The following is an 18205-nucleotide window of genomic DNA, read 5'->3' as shown; positions in this document are numbered from 1 at the left end:
GGGAGCTGGAACCTACATTGTAGGTCCGCGAACGGGGCAAGATTCCCATCTTTCAAGACATCCCCCACCCTCTGGATCCCAGCCCTCACCCAGCACGGCCAGGGCTTGAGCTTCGCAATTTCTTTCAGGTTGGCGTTATGCCACAGGGGCTGCGCCACTGATAGTCTGTTCCCCCACCCCACAAACTTGTGAACGCTCCTCCAGGTGGTAATGATCTGTGCCTTCATTGTTAGTGGGGAAGATCTGGGGGGGGGGTTTGGTACAGTAGTTGCAATGGGTCGGTGTCGTGCATAGTTCCTACCTCGGCTTTTATATGGGGTAATTCCCGGTCTCCGTGCAGAAGGTCATTAACCACCACCAATTGGGAGGCCCAATAGTAGGTCTGAAGACGGGGCACTTCGATCCCACCCTCCCAGATCGACCTCTGGAGTGCGGCCAGGGCTATACGTGCTTGTCCTCCGCCCCATAGGAGCTCCCTGAGGAGGGTCTCCACCCGGCCAAATTCCGCCATAACTCTCGCCATACATCACCCAAACCCAAAGCAGATGTAAAGTTATACAGTTTCGTAGGGGTATCTGGGTTGCGATGTCTAAGGTGCGTACGGTCGTGGTATTGCACATGACATCATTAAAGTCTCCTCCCCAGAAACAGCCTATCAGGTTGGTATTTTCCAATGAGGGCCGTCAAGTCCTCCAGCAGCTCCTCCCCCAACCCAGGTGGGGAGTACACTGAAGCAAAAGCGACCCTCTCCTCCCAAAGCGTTCCCAGAATCAGCACATAGCGGCCCCTGGGGTCCTGTTCCAGGATCTGAATAGCAAAAGGAATGCGCTTGTGTACAAGAATGAGTGTGCCCCTGGATCCCATTGTGTAACCCGCATGGAAGGCCGCCCTGTAGTTTGTGCATTGGAAATGGGCACAGTTTGATCCCGCAAGGTGCGTTTCGGATAGCAGGGCCACGTCGGGAGAGTGTCTGCTAAGTAGTTGCTTAATCAGGCGCCTTTTGATCGCGGAGCCCATCACATTTACATTCCAGGTGAGTACCTTAAAAGATTTCGGGCGTTCAGTCGGGCTCGACTGGGGTTGTATGGATGCCATCCGATAGTCGGGATAAGAGATTGGGCGGGTGATTCACGAGGAGGGTGTCCCCGTCAGTGGTGGTTTATTGCGGTGCCTGTCCAGGGTAAATGGTATTGTACTGTCTGGACCATCTGTGGCCTCGTCTTCCCATGAACCCCAACAAACCCTGGAGTTTGCAGTGATGCGTTGCTCCCAGGGTAACCCAACACGAAGTACCTGTAGCCCCAACATCGCGAACCCCCGTTTAGGTTAAAACTAAAGAAGTTGGGGGGGGGGGGCCGGTAATCTTCTCCCAGGTGCGATGGAGATACGCCACCGCTAGCCACAGTATTAACGACGTAAACGACTTACAACAGTTTCGTGGCACCACCCGGCTTAGTCCGTGGTATCAGTTCGGTCTCACACCCGCTTGTGGGATCGATCCCCCCCCACGGGGGGCCCACCAGAGTCAGTCCCCGGCTTCCGCCGGTTGGTTCGGTAAGGGTGGTTGATCCGGCTCCGGTGGGTGTCATGCCAGTGGCCTGGGATTTCTGTCTCTGTTGGCTCGAGGTGCCGACCAGTCTCCCTCGATATGCTGCTCTGCCCAGCGCCAGGCCTCCCTTGGGTTGCTGAAGTGGACCGTTGTGCCCTTGTGATAGATTTTCAGCTGCGCCGGGAAGAGGAGGCCGTATTTGACTCCCATCGCTTGCAACTGCCTTTTAAGTTTATCAAAGGATTGTCGTGCTTTCTGGACCTCCCGTGTGGAATCCGGGAAAAAGGCTATCTTGGATCTGTTAAAGGTGATCGAGCCTTTTATTTGTCCAAGCTGCAGCAGCGTGTCTCGATCCCGATAGTTCAGTAGTCTTGCTATCACCGTTCGCGGGGGAGCACCGGGCACGGGCCTACCCGTGGGCATTCAGTGGGCCCTCTCTATAGAAAAGAACTTAGAGAAGGATTGCTGGTCGAACAGGTCCATCAGCCAATGCTCCAAAAAGAGCTCCATGCAGGGGACTTCGGCTTTCTCGGGAATGCCTAAAATCCGAATGTTGTTGCGCCTGGACCTGCCCTCTCCTTCTTCGACTCTGGCTTCCAGAGTTTTGAGTTTGGCGGTGGCCCCTTGAAGCTGTTGTTGCACTACGTGCAGTCCATCCTCCGTGTTGGAAATATGTTGTTCCGCCTCGCCCGTTCGTGCTAACAATTTCTGCAGGTCGTGTTGGAGGAGGGACACGTCCAGGCTGATTCCGTCCATCTTCTGCTCCATCGATGTGCGGGAGTCTGCTATGGCCGCCATAACAGCCCTCAGGGAGAGTCCAGGTGCCGAGTCCTCCTCCACCGACGGCAGTGGTTGGGAGTCGGGGGACTGCGTTGGAGGGATTGTGTACTGTTCGATTCTGTTTTGCATGGTGGGCCGTCTAGCTTTGTCTTTCCCCATGTCCATAGCCAGGCACTTACTGCTGTATGCGGGTCTTCGTCACGGCGACCAACTGACCGTGCCCGTCTCTCCTCGTCCGGGCGGAGCGGTTCGGAGTCCAGCCAACCGATTCCTGCAGTCGGGGTCCCACGCCGTAACTCCCGGTCCTCCGGAGCTCCGTCCCTAACTCCGACTGGCAACCACCTCAGAGTGCGTGGATGGTCTGGTGCCCGCTCAAAGCGCGCCCAGTGCTCCGGCGGCCATCTTGGTTTGTCGTCGGGACTCACCGGCGTCTCCTTCCCGGGCTCCCACCTCTGCAGCCCCGGCGCGTTTCAGGCTGGAATTCGCCCCAGACGTGCCCTGGGCTATCACGCACCGGGGATCATATTTTGGGGGTCACCCGATGGTCTTAAGTAGTTGTTTATAACAGGATGTTAGGCCACGGCAGCGGGAGCTCCAGAGGCGCATGTCTACCGCATTGCGCAGTTGGCCACGCCCCCTCTCCGTGTATTTCTTATAGTTCAGTTTACATAATCTGTCCCAAAGTTCACTACAAGCTAGCTGTAAGTCCTTTATTTTAGCCTTGTTCGCACGGGTGGTCCCCTCATTTCGTATCGGGTCCTCTAGCTCTCTTTCTGTCTCTTGCAGTTCCCGCTCAATACCCCCTTGGAGCCCTTTGGATTTAGATATTGCCACTCCCCGCAACACCTCCTTGAATGCCTCCCATACTGTTTCCACCAAACTTACACTACCCGTATTAATTTCAAAGTATTCCTCGATGGCCTCTCTCAGATCCTCTTGGAAGCCTGCATCCTGTAGAGCCTCAGTCCTGAGCCTCCACGTCGGGATCCGTGCCCTGGGGGTTGATGTCACCACTCTATGACCAAAGGCGAATGGTCGGAGAGTACCTGGGCTTTGTATTCCGCCCCCACCATTTCTCCCACTATCTCGGCAGATGCGAACACATAATCTAGCCTTGTGTGCAGGTCGTGTGGCGCTGCATAGTGCGAGTATTGCCTATCCATTGGGTGTAGCCTTCTCCACACATCCTCTAGGCCGAGGTCCATCAACAGTGTCGGCTTTTCTAACTTGTCATTTGACCTATCTATCCTGGGGGTTCAGAGTGCAATTAAAGTCCCCTCCCCACACCATCGCGCCACCCGCCAGGGGGCTAATTTTACTATAACCAACCATTGCCCAGCTCCATCCCTGGATCTCAGGCACCCCCACATCTAGCCCTGCCTAGCAAGTCTATACTCAGCGCTCAGCAGGGTAAAGTCGCCCTAATGGTTACTTAACTACCAATTCTCGGGGGTAGGTTGCTACCACCCCATTGCTCCTACTACCCATACTATCACGCATGATGTTAATGCTATTCAGTTCCAGCATGCAGTTGATACTCTATATTCCAGTCCAGCCAGAGCACAAGGTCCAAGGGCTACAAATACACTCAAATCTCCCGTGTTCCCTAAACAAGTCCACCTTCCCACTTATCCCCTTAATGTCCATGGCACCAACTCCTCACTTGTCACGCTCGAGGTGATCTCAGTCAGCCTCCTGTTCCGGCCAGCCCTGCAGGTCCAGCCACGACGCTGCCTCCTCTGGAGTGTCGAAAAAAAGCACCTTGCTCTTATGCAGCACCTTTAGCCTCGCCGGGTACAGAAGCATATATTTGATGCCCGCAGCACATAGCCTCCTCTTGACGGCCATGTAACTATACCTTTGCCTCTGCACCAGCATCGTATAATCCGGGTATGCGTGATATTGGTGGATGCTCTCTCAATTGTCCCGCCCTTAAGGAAATATTCCAGGATCTTCTCCCTGTCTTTGTAATTCAGGATCCTTGCTATTATTGGCCTCGGCGGAGCTCCAGATCGTGGCCTCCTCATCAAGGCCCGATGGGCCCGCTCAACAATAAACCCCTGTGCGAGTTTTTCTGCTCCTATCCCCTGGAGGATCATGTTCTCTACATAGTCCGTGGGGTCATGGCCTTCTTCCCCCTCGGGCAGGCCGACCACACATATGTTGTTCCTCCTCGCTCTTCCTTCCGCCTCCTCCGCTCGATTTTCAAGGTTGGCGACCTGCTGTTTTAGCACATGGACATCCTTTGCGTTGCTCGTGCTGACCTCCGTGTTGACTTTCACTGCGCTTTCCAGGCCACTTGTTCCCTCCGCCAACGCACAAACATCTTGACGCAGCAGGGTGACTTTGATTCCCACAGCGTCAATTTTATTTTCCAGAGCCGTCCGCAAGTCCGCCATCGCAGTGCCCCATTTGGTGCTCAAATCCGTTATGGCCGCTAGGACCTGACCGTTATCTCCTTCTGCAGCACTATCAGCGGAGGCCGCGCCTGTGCTTTGCGCCGCTGTCGTGCGGGTTCACTGCGTTTTCGCAAAGACCTCCATTGTGGATTGTTTGGATTTGGCTCTCAGTCCTTTCAGACATCTCGCGATTCCCAATCCTATCTGGTCCCCACACTACGATGCAGATGTGTCGTACTCTGGTCCCTAAAATGCTAGGGCGCTATTTGCGGCGGGTTGCATTGTGCTGTGGAGCGCGGCAATGTATTCAAATGGGCTGACTTATCCCATGTATTCCTGCTGCACACAATCATCCATGCGCCACCAACGTACTTCGAGGTGCCACACAGAACTCAACAGCTGCTCACCTCCTTTACAATGGCCTAATCACATATAGGTTTTGCCAGACCGGGGTATGTCCTGGTAATAGTGTGTTACACACTCGCATCAGCTGCCGGGTGCGGCTGCAAATGTCTTTACTCCAATCCGTGGCCATCGCCCAGTACAGTGACTGCATCAGAGGGCCCGCAGTTTCGTTTCGCTGCCGTGTCCTGCTAGATCCCTTTGTTCTCTGGGAGTGCTGCCATTTTGGTGTTTTCGTCCGCGGTGTTTGTTGAACGGATCAGGATGTCGGATCACGGAGCACATGGGGCTCACTGCCTATTCCATGGCTGTCCAAGCCACGCTCCCCCCCCAATGCATTACTTAACTTTGGTAATATTTCAGAAGGATCATTTCTTCCACCGATTCCTCATTGCCTGCTGTGATGAATCCAGGTTATTTGGCTCTTCTCCCAAGAACCCTCTCTAGGGGTTTGGGCAAGCAGGATCACTCTTAGAGACAAGGACCCCAATCTCTTAAGATTGTAAGATCTCTGGGGGCGTGGCTTGGAGCGCCATCGATGTGGTCGCTCCCTAAAGGACGCCCGTGGGATGTCCGCCGCCGCCGCCAAATTCAAGCGGTTCCGACCCAGTATCCAAGTCGCCAATGACATCTACGGCGATCGGAACCGATGAGGCACAACCTGGCTTACAATGATCTCCGAACACTGCTGCGTTCACCTAGATCTTAGCGACCGCACTGCTCCCCCGCCGCCATTCGAAGAAATCAAGATGGCGGCCGCCCCGGAACTCAGCAATACACAGCGAACCTGATGGCGACGGACCTCAGGGGGACCGAAGAGGAGCGGCAGTCGGAGGTTGCCCGGCGAACAGACGAGAACTCCATCGGGGGTGGCCCTCGGCCGGGCCGACAGGGGTAACTTGGAGGCCACGAGATAAGCCCTGGGACCCGCCCAGAGAAGCCCGACTTCGCGGGCACTCCCTTCACGCACCTCTCGGTACTTCCTGGGGCGCCCCGGCCCACCCATCCAGTTACAGCTTTGGCCTCGCCGCAACCTTTTCAGCCAAGATCGCCAAACACGATCATCATGTCTAGGCAAGCAAAGATTGGCAAAGGGGCAGATATCTCCACCATGCTCACCACGCTAGACAAAAGCAGGAAGCAGGAGCCTCCCAAACTCACTCCGCAGAAACAACAAGAGGACGGGGGATCTCTCGCCACCAAAGGGGACCTAATAGCTTTCATGGCGGACATCAAGTCGGAATTCCGCTCATGCCTATCGGAACTCACCACCAAAATTGAACAGACGGACCAAAGGGTCACAGAGGCCGAACAGAGGCTCGGAGAAATCGAAGACCACTCCCGGGATCACGCCACCACTCTAGGGGAAATGCGAAAAGCCATCGGCTCCCTGCATCAGAAATGCGAGATTCTGGAGTTTAAGCAGGAGGACCTGGAAAACAGGGCGCGCCGCAACAATCTCCGCATCCGGGGGGTCCCGACCTCCGTCCCCGACAACAAGTTAGCGGACTACGTGGGGCGCTTCTTCGAGGCCCTCCTCCCAGACCTGGATAAATCTCAGCTCTTTCTAGATCGCACCCACAGACTTCGCCCACTTCGCGGGGCAGTCTCTGACCCCCCCCCACAGATGTCATCACAAGGGTCCACTTCTTTACAACCAAGGAAGCGATCTCGGCGATCAGCCGCCAAGGGGAGGAAATTACATTTCAGAGTACGCCACTTCAAATATATCAGGACCTCTCACCACTCACTCTTCAGAAAAGCAGAGCACTTCGACCCCTGGCACTGTTCCTCCAGGAGCAACAAGTCCGATAAAGATGGCTGTTTCCGGCAGCGCTACAATTCACATACAAAGGCACCTTATGCCGGATCAGCCACTTGGAGGACGCGGAGAGGATCATGCTTCCATCCTCGCCCCAGGAACCCTCCACACCAACCCCGGAGGGTGCTGAGGCCCCTGGACCGCTTTCCTCCCCAAAACCTAAACGTACGCCATGGTCATCAACCCTGCGGATCAACAAGAAGAAATGAACAATGGCGCCCCCCGTACCTCCAGGTTCCAGTTATACCCCTCCCTGGCCTCCTCAGACTTGGCCTAAATTCGGATCCGCCACATAACGCTTCATCTGACGACCTACGAGGGCGGAGACGGCGGACCATGCCCACGGTTCATACCCACTCCAAGGACACTTTCCAACTTTCGTTCCTTGGAAACCCACGGTACTCGATACACGATGGGACAATCGGCCCCGTTGGCCAAGGGTGGACCCATGCCTACAATGTCGGTCCACCCACCAGTTAAAGTTGCAGCCCCCCGTTGGGGCTTCGCGTTAAAACCTCAAGTGCAGGATGGTACTAGAAGATCTTGTGACAAACATGGCAGCTGAATCATCGACCCTGACCCCCCCCCAATTCAAGGGGTAGAGAATGGGACACCCCTAGACCACCAGGTTCTACGAATCCTCTCCTTAAATGTTAACGGACTGAACTCCCCTACCCAACGAAAGGCAATTTTATTAAAGCTCCAGGACGAAAATGCCGCGATAGCCATGCTCCAAGAGACCCACTTGTTGCCGGCGGATGTGATCCGGCTTCGCCATCAATCATTCCCGCTTCAATTCTTCGCCTCCGGTTCAAGCAAAAAAGGGGGTACGGCGATTCTCTTTAGAAAAGACTTGAACCCACAAATCCTGGAAACAAAAACATGCCCGGAAGGCCGATACACAGCAGTTAAATGCCTCCTGTTTGGAGATCTATACACCCTCATCTCAGTATATGCCCCTAACTCGGGACAATCACTCTTCTACGACTCCTTGGGCACGACCCTCGCTAGCTTTGTGGAGGGCCAAACAATCGTCGGAGGGGACTTCAACGGGGTTCCCGACCCCACTAAGGACAGGTCACACCCCCCGAATCCAAGCGATTTCGCCCAAGCTCTCAGCCTCCTCCGGTTGTTCAGATCTCTGGAGATAATAGACTTGTGGCGGGTGCTTCACCCCGACGAAAGAGACTACTCCTTCTACTCATTTGTTCACCGCACTTTCTCAAGGATTGATTTATTTCTGATCTCCCCACACACCTTTCCCTCAGTCAAAGAGGTCTCCATCGGCACGAGGGCCATGTCTGACCACGCTCCAGTGTTCTTGGAACTTCGGGTTCAGGACCCCAATCTCAATAGCCCACGCAAATGGTCTCTGTATGACCCGATCCTCAATGACATGGCTACGAGAGACAAGATCGCGACAGGGATTAAAAACTTCTTTGACGAAAATCCAGCCTCAGACACCTCACTGGCAAATAACTGGGACGCCATGAAGGCAGTGATCAGGGGCTCTCTCATTGCTCAGGGGGCGGCCAGTCACCGGAACAGACGCCAGACTCGAATTGCTTTAGAGGACGAGCTAAGGGAGGCTGAGGCAATCCACAAGGAAAAAGGCTGGTCCCCTAAAACACAACGGATCATGCGAATGGCGAGGAAGAAACTTGAAGCCCACTACGCGGAACAAACCGCCCTAACAATGGCAAAAGCCAAACAATCTTGCTACGCAAAGGGCAACAAAGCGAATAGGTTCCTGGTGGCCAAACTAGCTAAACAGAGACGCATCAACACGATCGCAGGCCTACGGGATCCGGAGGGGGTCACTCGATACTCGGAGCCCGAAAAACAACAGCTTGCAACAGACTACCTGACCCAAATCATGAAGGCAACCCCTCGTGACCGACCGCAACAGGTGGAATATCTACGAAAGGCAGCGGTTCCCCGTCTCGCCAACACGACGAGAGACGAATTGGAGGAGCTCATCACGGGAGAGGAGGTCGAGGAGGCCATCAAGTCGCTTAAAACACGAGCCCCAGGCCCAGACGGCTTCTCGACCAGATTCTATAAACTTTTCAGGCCACAACTGACCCCCCACCTGGTGAACCTGTTCAACTCCTTCAGGGACACAGGCGCGGTCACCCCATCGATGCAGGAATCAACCACCATCCTCCTGCCCAAACCGGGAAAGGACCCAAGGAGTCTAGCCTCCTACAGACCGATAGCACTCTTAAACATTGATGCCAATATATATTCAAAGATCCTGGCAAACCGCCTGAACCGCGTGCTCCCGAAGATCATTCATCCCGACCAAGCAGGCTTCATCCTCCACCGATCCGCGGGAGACAACATACGAAGAGCCCTGAACCTAGTGGACCTCGCCTCTCGGAACTCCCAAAAGCTGGTCTTAGTGGCTCTGGACGCAGCTAAGGTATTTGATCGAGTTGATTGGCCCTTTATGAAACTCACCCTAGAGGCCTTCGGCTTTGGGCCAACCTTTCAGTTAATGGTGTTGGCCAACTATAAGAGCCCGAGTACGAGTCTAAGAATTAATGGGCATAGCTCAGCTCCGATCCCCCTATCATGCGGAACCCGGCAGGGCTGCCCGCTATCACCCCTACTCTTCGCTCTCACCATGGAGCCTCTGGCCCAAAGGATTAGGGGAAACAATCGTATTAAAGGGCTACAGGTTGGCCCCAACCAACATAAAATCGCCCTATATGCGGACAATGTCCTACTCACGATCTCGGAAGCCCAATCATCATTGAGACAGGCAATACGAGAACTTACCATCTATGGTGAGGTCTCTGGCTTCACGATAAACTTTGATAAATCCTCGGCCATGGGCATCGGGCTCACTCCAGCAGAACGGGAGCCACTGGCGACGATATGCCCGATGACATGGGTGAAGAAGGCCATCCCCTACCTAGGGGTCCACATCCCGGATTGCCCAAGAGACACATACAAAGCCAACTTCCCCCGGCTGCTGAAAGAACTGGAAGGGGACTTGAAACGGTGGGAGACCCAAGAGATCTCACTGCTGGGGCGCATCACAGCATGCAAGATGAACCTACTACCGAGGTTCCTATACACCTGCGCCTCACTCCCAGTAGCGATCCCCACACCAACCCTTAAGGACATCCAAAGGAAAATGCTGAATTTCATCTGGAAAGGTAAGAGAGCGAGAATTCCTCTCAAAACGATGCTGGGGGCTCTAAGCTAGGAGGTCGGGGGGTCCCGGACTTGAGGGCCTACAGTGTGGCAGCACAACTAGCACAATTTCAGGCATGGCAGACCGCAACAAACCGCCCCAGGTGGGTAGAGCTGGAACAATCACAAACACCTTTACCCTTGCGATTCCTGCCACACATTTCGCCCCCCCCCCCTTAGAACGCACTGGGGAGACCTCCTCCTGTCAACCAAACACACCCTTAGATCCTGGGACTGGGCTTTAAAGCAGAAGGGAGTGCCCAGAGGACCGAGCCCATGCTCCGCGGTCTTCCATAACCCATCCTTCTCACCCGGAGCAGACCTTCGCAATTTCTGGAATTGGATAGAGGGCGGCCTGGAGACCATAGACCAGCTATATATGGGAGGGGCACCCCTCACCTTCGCCCAATGTAAGGAGAAGTTCCAACTCTGGGAAAGGGACAGATTTACCTATATTCAGCTGCGCCACTGGTGCTCGCACCCCCAGACCCTGCAGGCAGCAACTCGCCTGACCACCGCCCTGGAGCTAACACTGGGGGATCTTCCAACCCGGGGCAGGGTATCCACCCTATATAGGCGCTTCTTGAGAGACTTCCTGGCCACAAAGACCCGCAGCATGGCCCAATGGGAGGCGGACCTGGGCCATCCGGTCGAGGACCAAACCTGGGTGGACATCTGGAACAGAACTCCTCCACGTGCGTTACCAACAGGGAATGTGCGTACAAGGTGCTCCTACGATGGTATTACCCACCCCTTCGACTCCACCACATGAACCCGCAGGTGGATCCTGCCTGCCGGTGGGGATGTGGTCACCCAGGCTCTTTCTTTCACATGTGGTGGACTTGCCCGAAGATACGACAGTTCTGGAGGACATGCCTAGAGACCATCGCACAAATCACAGGGAAGGCGATCCCTCTAGAACCTGAACCAGTCCTGCTGGGGGCCCCGATCCCCACGATTTACCCGCGCTCTGCGTCCAAATCTAAACTATTGACACACTGCCTTCTGGCGGGGAAAACGGTGTTGGCTAGGACCTGGAAATCACCAGAAGGACCTCACATAGCCCAATGGTGGTCTAAACTCTGGGACATCCTGATCGCGGAGAAGGTCACGGCAGCACAGGCGGGCACGCTCCACCGCTTTCAGAATGTCTGGAGCCCAGTGCTGGAATACGACCAGCGCTTCCCCGCCCAGACCTATAAACCGACCAGGGCCCGATGGATCTTGAAACATCAAGTGGATCCGGCAGAGGACATATAAACCCTAGGGGGCGAACCGGACAACCCAGACTGAAAATTCTGCCTCCGAACATGAGGGTGAGAGAGGCCAGAGGGAGGAGGGGAGGAGGATACCCGACGGGGGGGAATAAGGACTGGGGATCGAAGAACTTGAATACGCATTACTTTTGATATGTCATGTTTTGTATTTTTGCCATCCTGCCTTGATTTAAAATTAAACGAAGTTAAAAAAAAGATTGTAAGATCTCCCGTAAACCCAATGACCCCAGTGTTATCAACATATATGGGAATAGAGGGAAATGTTGAATTAATAGGGCCTTTGCCCATGGTTGGTGTGGATGCTCACCCCTCCTGGAAGCTGAAATCCCATGACCAGTGGCACTATGGCTCTCACCTCAAGACATCACATATAGGGAATCATACCTTTACTTGAAGGGAGAGAATAGCTGACGTGAATTCAGTCAGCTGGAGGAAAAAAAGCACAGAGTGGCTGCTGACTCAAGGCAGGACCACAGCCCGTATGTGGTGGACAGGGAAAGTCCACTCAACGCTGCCAAGCCCAGGAGCACCGCAGGAACAAGGCTCCCAGCTCTCTATCTGAGAGCCATGCCACTGCCGAAAGGCTGTAAGGCCAGTGTGCCGGAGAACAGGCACCTGCTGGTGGAAACACAAAACCAGTGTCATGAAACGGAAGAGACTGCCACTGAATAAGGAACTGCCCCTCCCGGGAGATAAGACGGCGGAAAAGCAGATATGCAGTGTGTGTGCCCGAGAGGGAGAAGGGAAGAAGACGTGTATGAGATTTAAAGAAGGGGAAGCAATATCCCTCATAAGGGACCCCTAGAAAACAGAGATCAAGAGAAAATACCCCAAGAGGGAGAGCCAGAAGGGTATATCCAAGAAATGGGTGAGAGTCAAACCGAGCAGAGGAGAAGACATGATAGGGGTCCAGCCGAACGGGCTAGTTCACCCGCAAGAGATACGTGGTCGAGACCCAGACATACAAATCAACCACATAACCAAAGGCATTTAGAAAAGCCTAAGAAGTTTTTACTAATTTATTTATAAAAATTACAGGGAAAAATGCAATTTTGGCACCAAAATACGTGTACAGAATTTGCCATTGATAACTGATCTTAGAACATGGGTTTTTCACAATGGGGTGAGAGAGTGTGACTTGAAGACTAGATGTTGCATGGGAAGGTGGAAACATAAACCAGGGACGGGGACAGGACAGGACAGAATGAATAGGAACGGGATGGTGGAGAAAGTGCTGAATTAAGAATGAAGGGGTGAGGGAAACGTGCTGTAGGGTTCTCCATGAAGGGTATGTAGAATGGTAAACAAGGTGATGCAGTAGTGTAGAGTGCTAGGAAACGGGTTCTTCAGAAAGGAGTGCTTTGAGGTTGGATTTCAATAGTGGTAGATTTGAAGTAGTACGGAAAGGACGAGCATTCCAGAGTATAGGAGCAATGCGAGCGAGAGTGTGGAAATGCGAGGGAGCAGAGGGGGCTCAAGTGGCAGAAAGGCGGTGAGTTGCAGATTATCTTATCGAGCAAGGAGGAGAATATGAAATGAGATGAGTAGATGGGGTGTGGCAAGTCCATTAATAGTTTTGAAGATAAGAAATGTATACGTAGCCCACCCTTTGTTTCATATATAGCCAGCCAATTTGGCGACGGGCAGAGGAGGTAGGGGTGCAGCGAGAAAGTTTTTAAAAAGTGTGCGGACCGTGGAGTTGAGGACTTTGTCCAGAGGTGCATCTGGGGGGAAGGTATGAAGCAAACCAGGCCAGAGTCTTTTCTCTGATGCTAAGGAGAGATAATGTAGAGAGAATGTCAGAATGGTCGACAGTATTGAAGGCAGAAGAGGGGTTGAGAATAATAATAATAATAGATTTAAGGTTTGCATGCTGAGAGGAAGAGATGAAGTTGCTGACATTGAGGAGAGCTGTCTCAGTAGAATGCAGAGGATGGAAGCCAGATTGAAGAGGTGCCCTAGAGGTTGGGGTCCCAGAGGTCGGAGGTATCAAGGAACTATAGGTTTTTGAAATAGTGTGGTAGAAGAGAGACGGGTGGAAATTGATAGGACAATTTAGATGTAGAACAGGGTTCTAAAGGAGAGGGATGGCCGTAGCTGTCTTATAGGATTGGGAAAAGTGGCATTGTCAAGCGAGGAGTTGAAGAGGGAAGTAAGATGTGGAGCAAGACTGGGGAGCTATGTGCTCCACAATATGTGGGGACAGTGCATCAGTGGGGCACAGAAAGGGTTAGCCTTGAGGAATAGGATAATAATACTATCATGGGTTGTGGGGGGCAAAGGAGCACATAGCTGTAGCGAGAGAGGAAGGTAGGGCGTATTGGAGAAAAGTGGGCCGGAGGAGGGGATATATGGTAATTATCAAGGGTATTGTGAATGGTAAATTTAGATGCAAAGTAGAGAGCAAGATCAATTGCAGAAAGAGTAGAGGAGTGGGGGTGGGTTTAGAAGGTCAGAGAATTGAGTTGAGAGATTTTTGGAGGTGTCTAGGTTGGGAGGATTGAGAAAAAATGAGATGGAGATGATAGAAGTTAGGTTTGGCAGAGTAGAGGAATAGTTGTGAAGAGCAGTGAGAGGAGAGTTGGAGATCAGAGTGTCTTGACCTTTACCAAGTATGAAGCCTTTTCAGCATTGTCGTTTTTAGTGTGCGTATGGGAGGTGTAATCTAGGGCAGTAGAGGGTAAGATTTATGACGGAGTGTAGTAAGAGGGTAGTGAGAGTAAACTGGAGTATAAAATGCAGTGTTAAAGATAGTGCACGAATGGATGAAAAGGTGAGTTCAGCGTAGGAGGAGAGAGAGTTGTGTAGGTCAGAGCCATGCCACTGCCCAAGGATGGGAGCAAGCTACGACCATCAAAAAAAATAAGGCAGTCCTAGTGGAGTCCCTGTCAAAATAAAAGGGCCTATACTATTAAACCTGTTGCCAATCCTTTCTTCTAAATACAAAAGGGTGTGGGACAATGGTGTATGCAAAAGAAAAGTGTTCAAGAAATAATATGTCCGGACGATTGAGCAGTTGGCTTCCCTTCCCCTAGTTTTCAGCACATGGCAAGGCGGCACGTGCGAGCTTCACACCCACTCTGGCTTCTTGGCCATGAGTAACAGTTCAAAACATAGGCATCAGGGCCTTCCGCCAACGTCTCTCTCCCAATGACAGTCTCTTATTGCAGAGGGTCTGATGTAACAAACAAAACACAAAAGTTCCTTTCCCTTGTCTAGGTTTTCACATTCACAAGTTCACAACTGGTCTCCCTCGCTCGGGCTTAGACCACGGGTCCCCCTCCTTCGGGCTCAGACCCCTTTTGCACAGTGTTCACAATTGGTCTCCCACGTTCGGGCTCGGACCACTGATCTCCCTCATTCGGGCTCGGATCCCACACTCTTGATATCAGAATCAAAGACTTTTGAATGTGTGATGGGTTTTGGTTAAACCGTCGCAGGACCACGTTGATCCACTTCACACAATTATTCTCATCAATCTTCTACTTTTGTTTCTCTTGGCGGGATACCTTACAGAGACCTTCGATTGAGCACAGCCACGTTGCCGAACCACTCTGTCAACGGTATTGTATCTTTCCTTTTCAAGTTCAAACATTCATGAGCAGTTTAGCTTTACCCGCATCTTTCATCCGACACGTTTATCAATGTTCGTTCCAGCGCTCGTTATACAATGTTGCTGCTTGCAACCTTGACTTCAACACAGACCGGTCTTGCATTTGTCTCCCCAAATCGGTCTCCCCAACTCACCGGCTGTGTTGATCTCTCTATTGCTTCTTTGTTCTTGGAGCCATGGATGATACAACAGCGTCTGCTGTTCCTCCCCGCTTGGTCAGTTACGTGGGAGAGTCCTGGGTATCTTCACACACAATGCAGGATTCTTCAGTTTGGTTTCCTGGCCTTGCGCTTTCTGCCTTGACAGATTCTTGAAAGTAAGAGCATCTTGCTGAAAAGGTCAAGGGTGCTTACCTTCTTACGAACCCTTTGGGGCTTGCCGTTTTTCTCCTCTCATTTAGGTGCCTACCCGAAACTGCTGTACCTTTGTGTGATTTGCCTTGCTCCGAGCGTGCTCTCGTGCTCCGCCTTTTATCCGTGTGGGGATGTTTAATGGAAATCCTGTGTGAGTGATTGTTAGCAATTGCCCGAACTTGTCTGACCATTGTGGTGGGACATGTCTGGTGCACGGCTGGGGTGTGAGCCTGTTTTCTGAAGAGCAGGCTGTCTGTGTGAATGTTTTTCGTGCAGGAAACGGTGGGGTAGAGTTTCCTTATATCCTTGCTGGTCGGATGGGATTAAGGCTGCACAGGGAAGAGTGATCCCGCATCTCACCATCAGGTGTCCCACTCCCTGAAGACCCCTCGCCCAGGTGATACTCCCGCACTGGTCCACCCCCAGGAACTGGATCCAAAAGCGATGGCTGTGTCCTGGCCACCCGGATGACAGATCCCCTCGGACTAGTGATTGTGACACCTTCTGGCTTCTCACACAGTGCACCCCCTGAATGCTGGAAACCTTTCCAAAGCCAGTCTCCCCCTGGAGGATAGTTTAACAAGTGGAATCAGTTGAAGGAAAGACTATAAAAAAGGAACAAAAAATAGTTATAAAGGATATTGAATTGTAGGTAGGACTATACTCCTGACTCCAATAAAGTTGGCCTGCTCAACCTTTCCATTTTCCTCAAAATATTTTTCCTTTTTTGCAGACTTTTTGGACATTTCCTCAATCGCACTTTACTTTGCTTGCATTTGTTTCTCCATGGACTTGTTTGAGCATGCCCACAAAAGACTGAATTGGAACCACTGAGAAGCGTCATTAGTGCACCAATGTCAAAGGCACTTGCATGGTGGCTATAACCATATTGAACTGGAATTAACAATGTAACTGTACATAAGGGCATGGAAGACGTTATGGGAGGTGAAGGACCAAGGTCCCTCGATAACACAATGCCAGGCCAGAATCTGTCATACGACATCACAGCCGAAAATAGATGATAATAATGGACTAGATGGAAAATAATGAGTTCATTGTTATGGCGTGAAGCTGGATAAATGTGCCGGAAAGCCTAGTCGTATTTTCTCAAACTTCTGTGATTGTCATTGGTCAGATGGCTTGTGCCTTAAAAGGGTGAGAGGTCTGGAGGGAGAGTTGAGTACAGTGGTCAGTTGCTGTTAGGAGTAGGATGTTCTTTCCTTGGCTTGAAATCTTTCAGTTACAGAATTTCTTAAAGGTTTGTGTTTATGATGCCAATTTGTTTTTGCGGCGTGGGATCTGAACTTGGTTTTGACAGTCTTGATATTGTGTCAGTTCACATCTTTGCACTTTTTCTTTACGTCTGCTAAAAACTGAAGTGTGTTTCCTGGTTAATTTTACTTTGACTGTGCGAGTAAGTGATCTGCAGGTCCCGTTGGTGAAGCTATTTTACTTATCCTTTTCCAGTCAGGGTACTCTGAAGGTGAATTCCGTTTTTATTCCTATTGTGGAGAACCAGTTCTGCCCAGAATATATTTTACCCCTTTTCTGACATCTGCCTCATCCTTCCAAGACTGAGAAACACGTGAATTGACTGGACTCCTGGGGTATTTACTTATCAAAGACATAGGTCTTCAGGAAAGATGATCAGCCTTTTGTTAGCTGTGATAATCCTTCTCAGGGCAGAGCGGGTTACCAAGCAGACTTGTCCTGATGTATTGTCCTCTGCATGTTAAAATGCTGGCCTTTGGTTAGCAGAGAGGCGCCAACAGATCTTTGGGCTCATTCTACTGGTTGTTGGACTGCAATTCCTGCTTTACAGACAGATGTTCCCATGTTGGATTTTTGTCAGGCTGTAACATGGGCTTCATTGCAAACATTTTCCAAACATTACTGCTTAGATTCTTTGGCTGTCTAGAACATGGAATGTGCTTCTTGGTACCACCAAAGTTTTCTTCTGTAGACAGTGGTACCTTGCAATCCTCCCTTCTCCTTGAGCAATCTGGCTTTGAGGGTCTTTCAAGCATAGGGAGGAAAGGTATCCAGTAGACACATTGACTGACCTTCTGTAATGTACTTTCTGATGGATAAAACCTTCCTCCCACAGATTATCTTCCTGCCCTTCCATCCCTTGCAACAAATTGCTCGTAAACTATGGGGGTTCTGCTTTTCCAGGACCTTTGAGTGGGGGGAAGGGGACATTTAGCATAACTGAAGTAATGGGCCCTGTGGGGGAGAACCATCAATGTGCCACTAAAGTCAAATCTGGTACCATGGAAACCAAACATGCAGAGCAGAGAGACATTTCTCTTTCATAGTGGTGGAATTTGTGGGAGAAAAACTTGTCCATTAGAAAAATATAATCAAAGGTAAATGTGTTCTCCTGTTTTTTTTGTTTGTTATTGGCCTGCTTGTGCTGGAAAGATGCATCTTGCAATGTATGACCTTAAAACCAAACTCAGTGCTTATTCTCACGTGAACTGCATTTCTTTCATAGTGTCCTTTTGCTCTTTCCAAAAGAAGAAAGTTGTCTGGGATCATGACAAAAGTGTTCCTAAAGAATTTACAGGAAAATCAAAATCTGTATTTGTTGTTTTTTTTGTAGAGGGACTGATACCTTCAGATGGAACAAGTCCAGATTTCTTCAGTGATTATCATATACAAAATGGTGACTTGGGGCAACATCCTTTCACCGGTGGGTAAGTATTTTCATTTAAAAAACTAATTGTTTTCAGGTAACTTTTCATTTCATCAACATATCTTTATCTGGGTTTGCATTACCGGATTTAAAATGCATATAGTGGTA

General features: G+C 51.3%; 1 protein-coding gene across 2 annotated transcripts in view; it reads left to right on the top strand.

Annotated features, from left to right (window-relative positions):
- The window catches only part of KIFAP3 (kinesin associated protein 3), a 1278226-nt gene that overhangs the window by 1148638 nt on the left and 111383 nt on the right, over window positions 1-18205 (top strand). For both annotated transcript variants that reach the window (XM_069641307.1, XM_069641308.1), the window contains one exon: window positions 18005-18098. In XM_069641307.1, the coding sequence (XP_069497408.1) occupies window positions 18005-18098 (94 nt within the window). The remainder of the gene's footprint in view (window positions 1-18004; window positions 18099-18205) is intronic.

The sequence above is a fragment of the Ambystoma mexicanum genome, chromosome 1q, assembly GCF_040938575.1.
Source record: "Ambystoma mexicanum isolate Mex_15411 chromosome 1q, UKY_AmexF1_1, whole genome shotgun sequence".
NCBI lineage: Eukaryota > Metazoa > Chordata > Amphibia > Caudata > Ambystomatidae > Ambystoma > Ambystoma mexicanum.
This window is presented reverse-complemented; position numbering and strand designations above follow the sequence as displayed.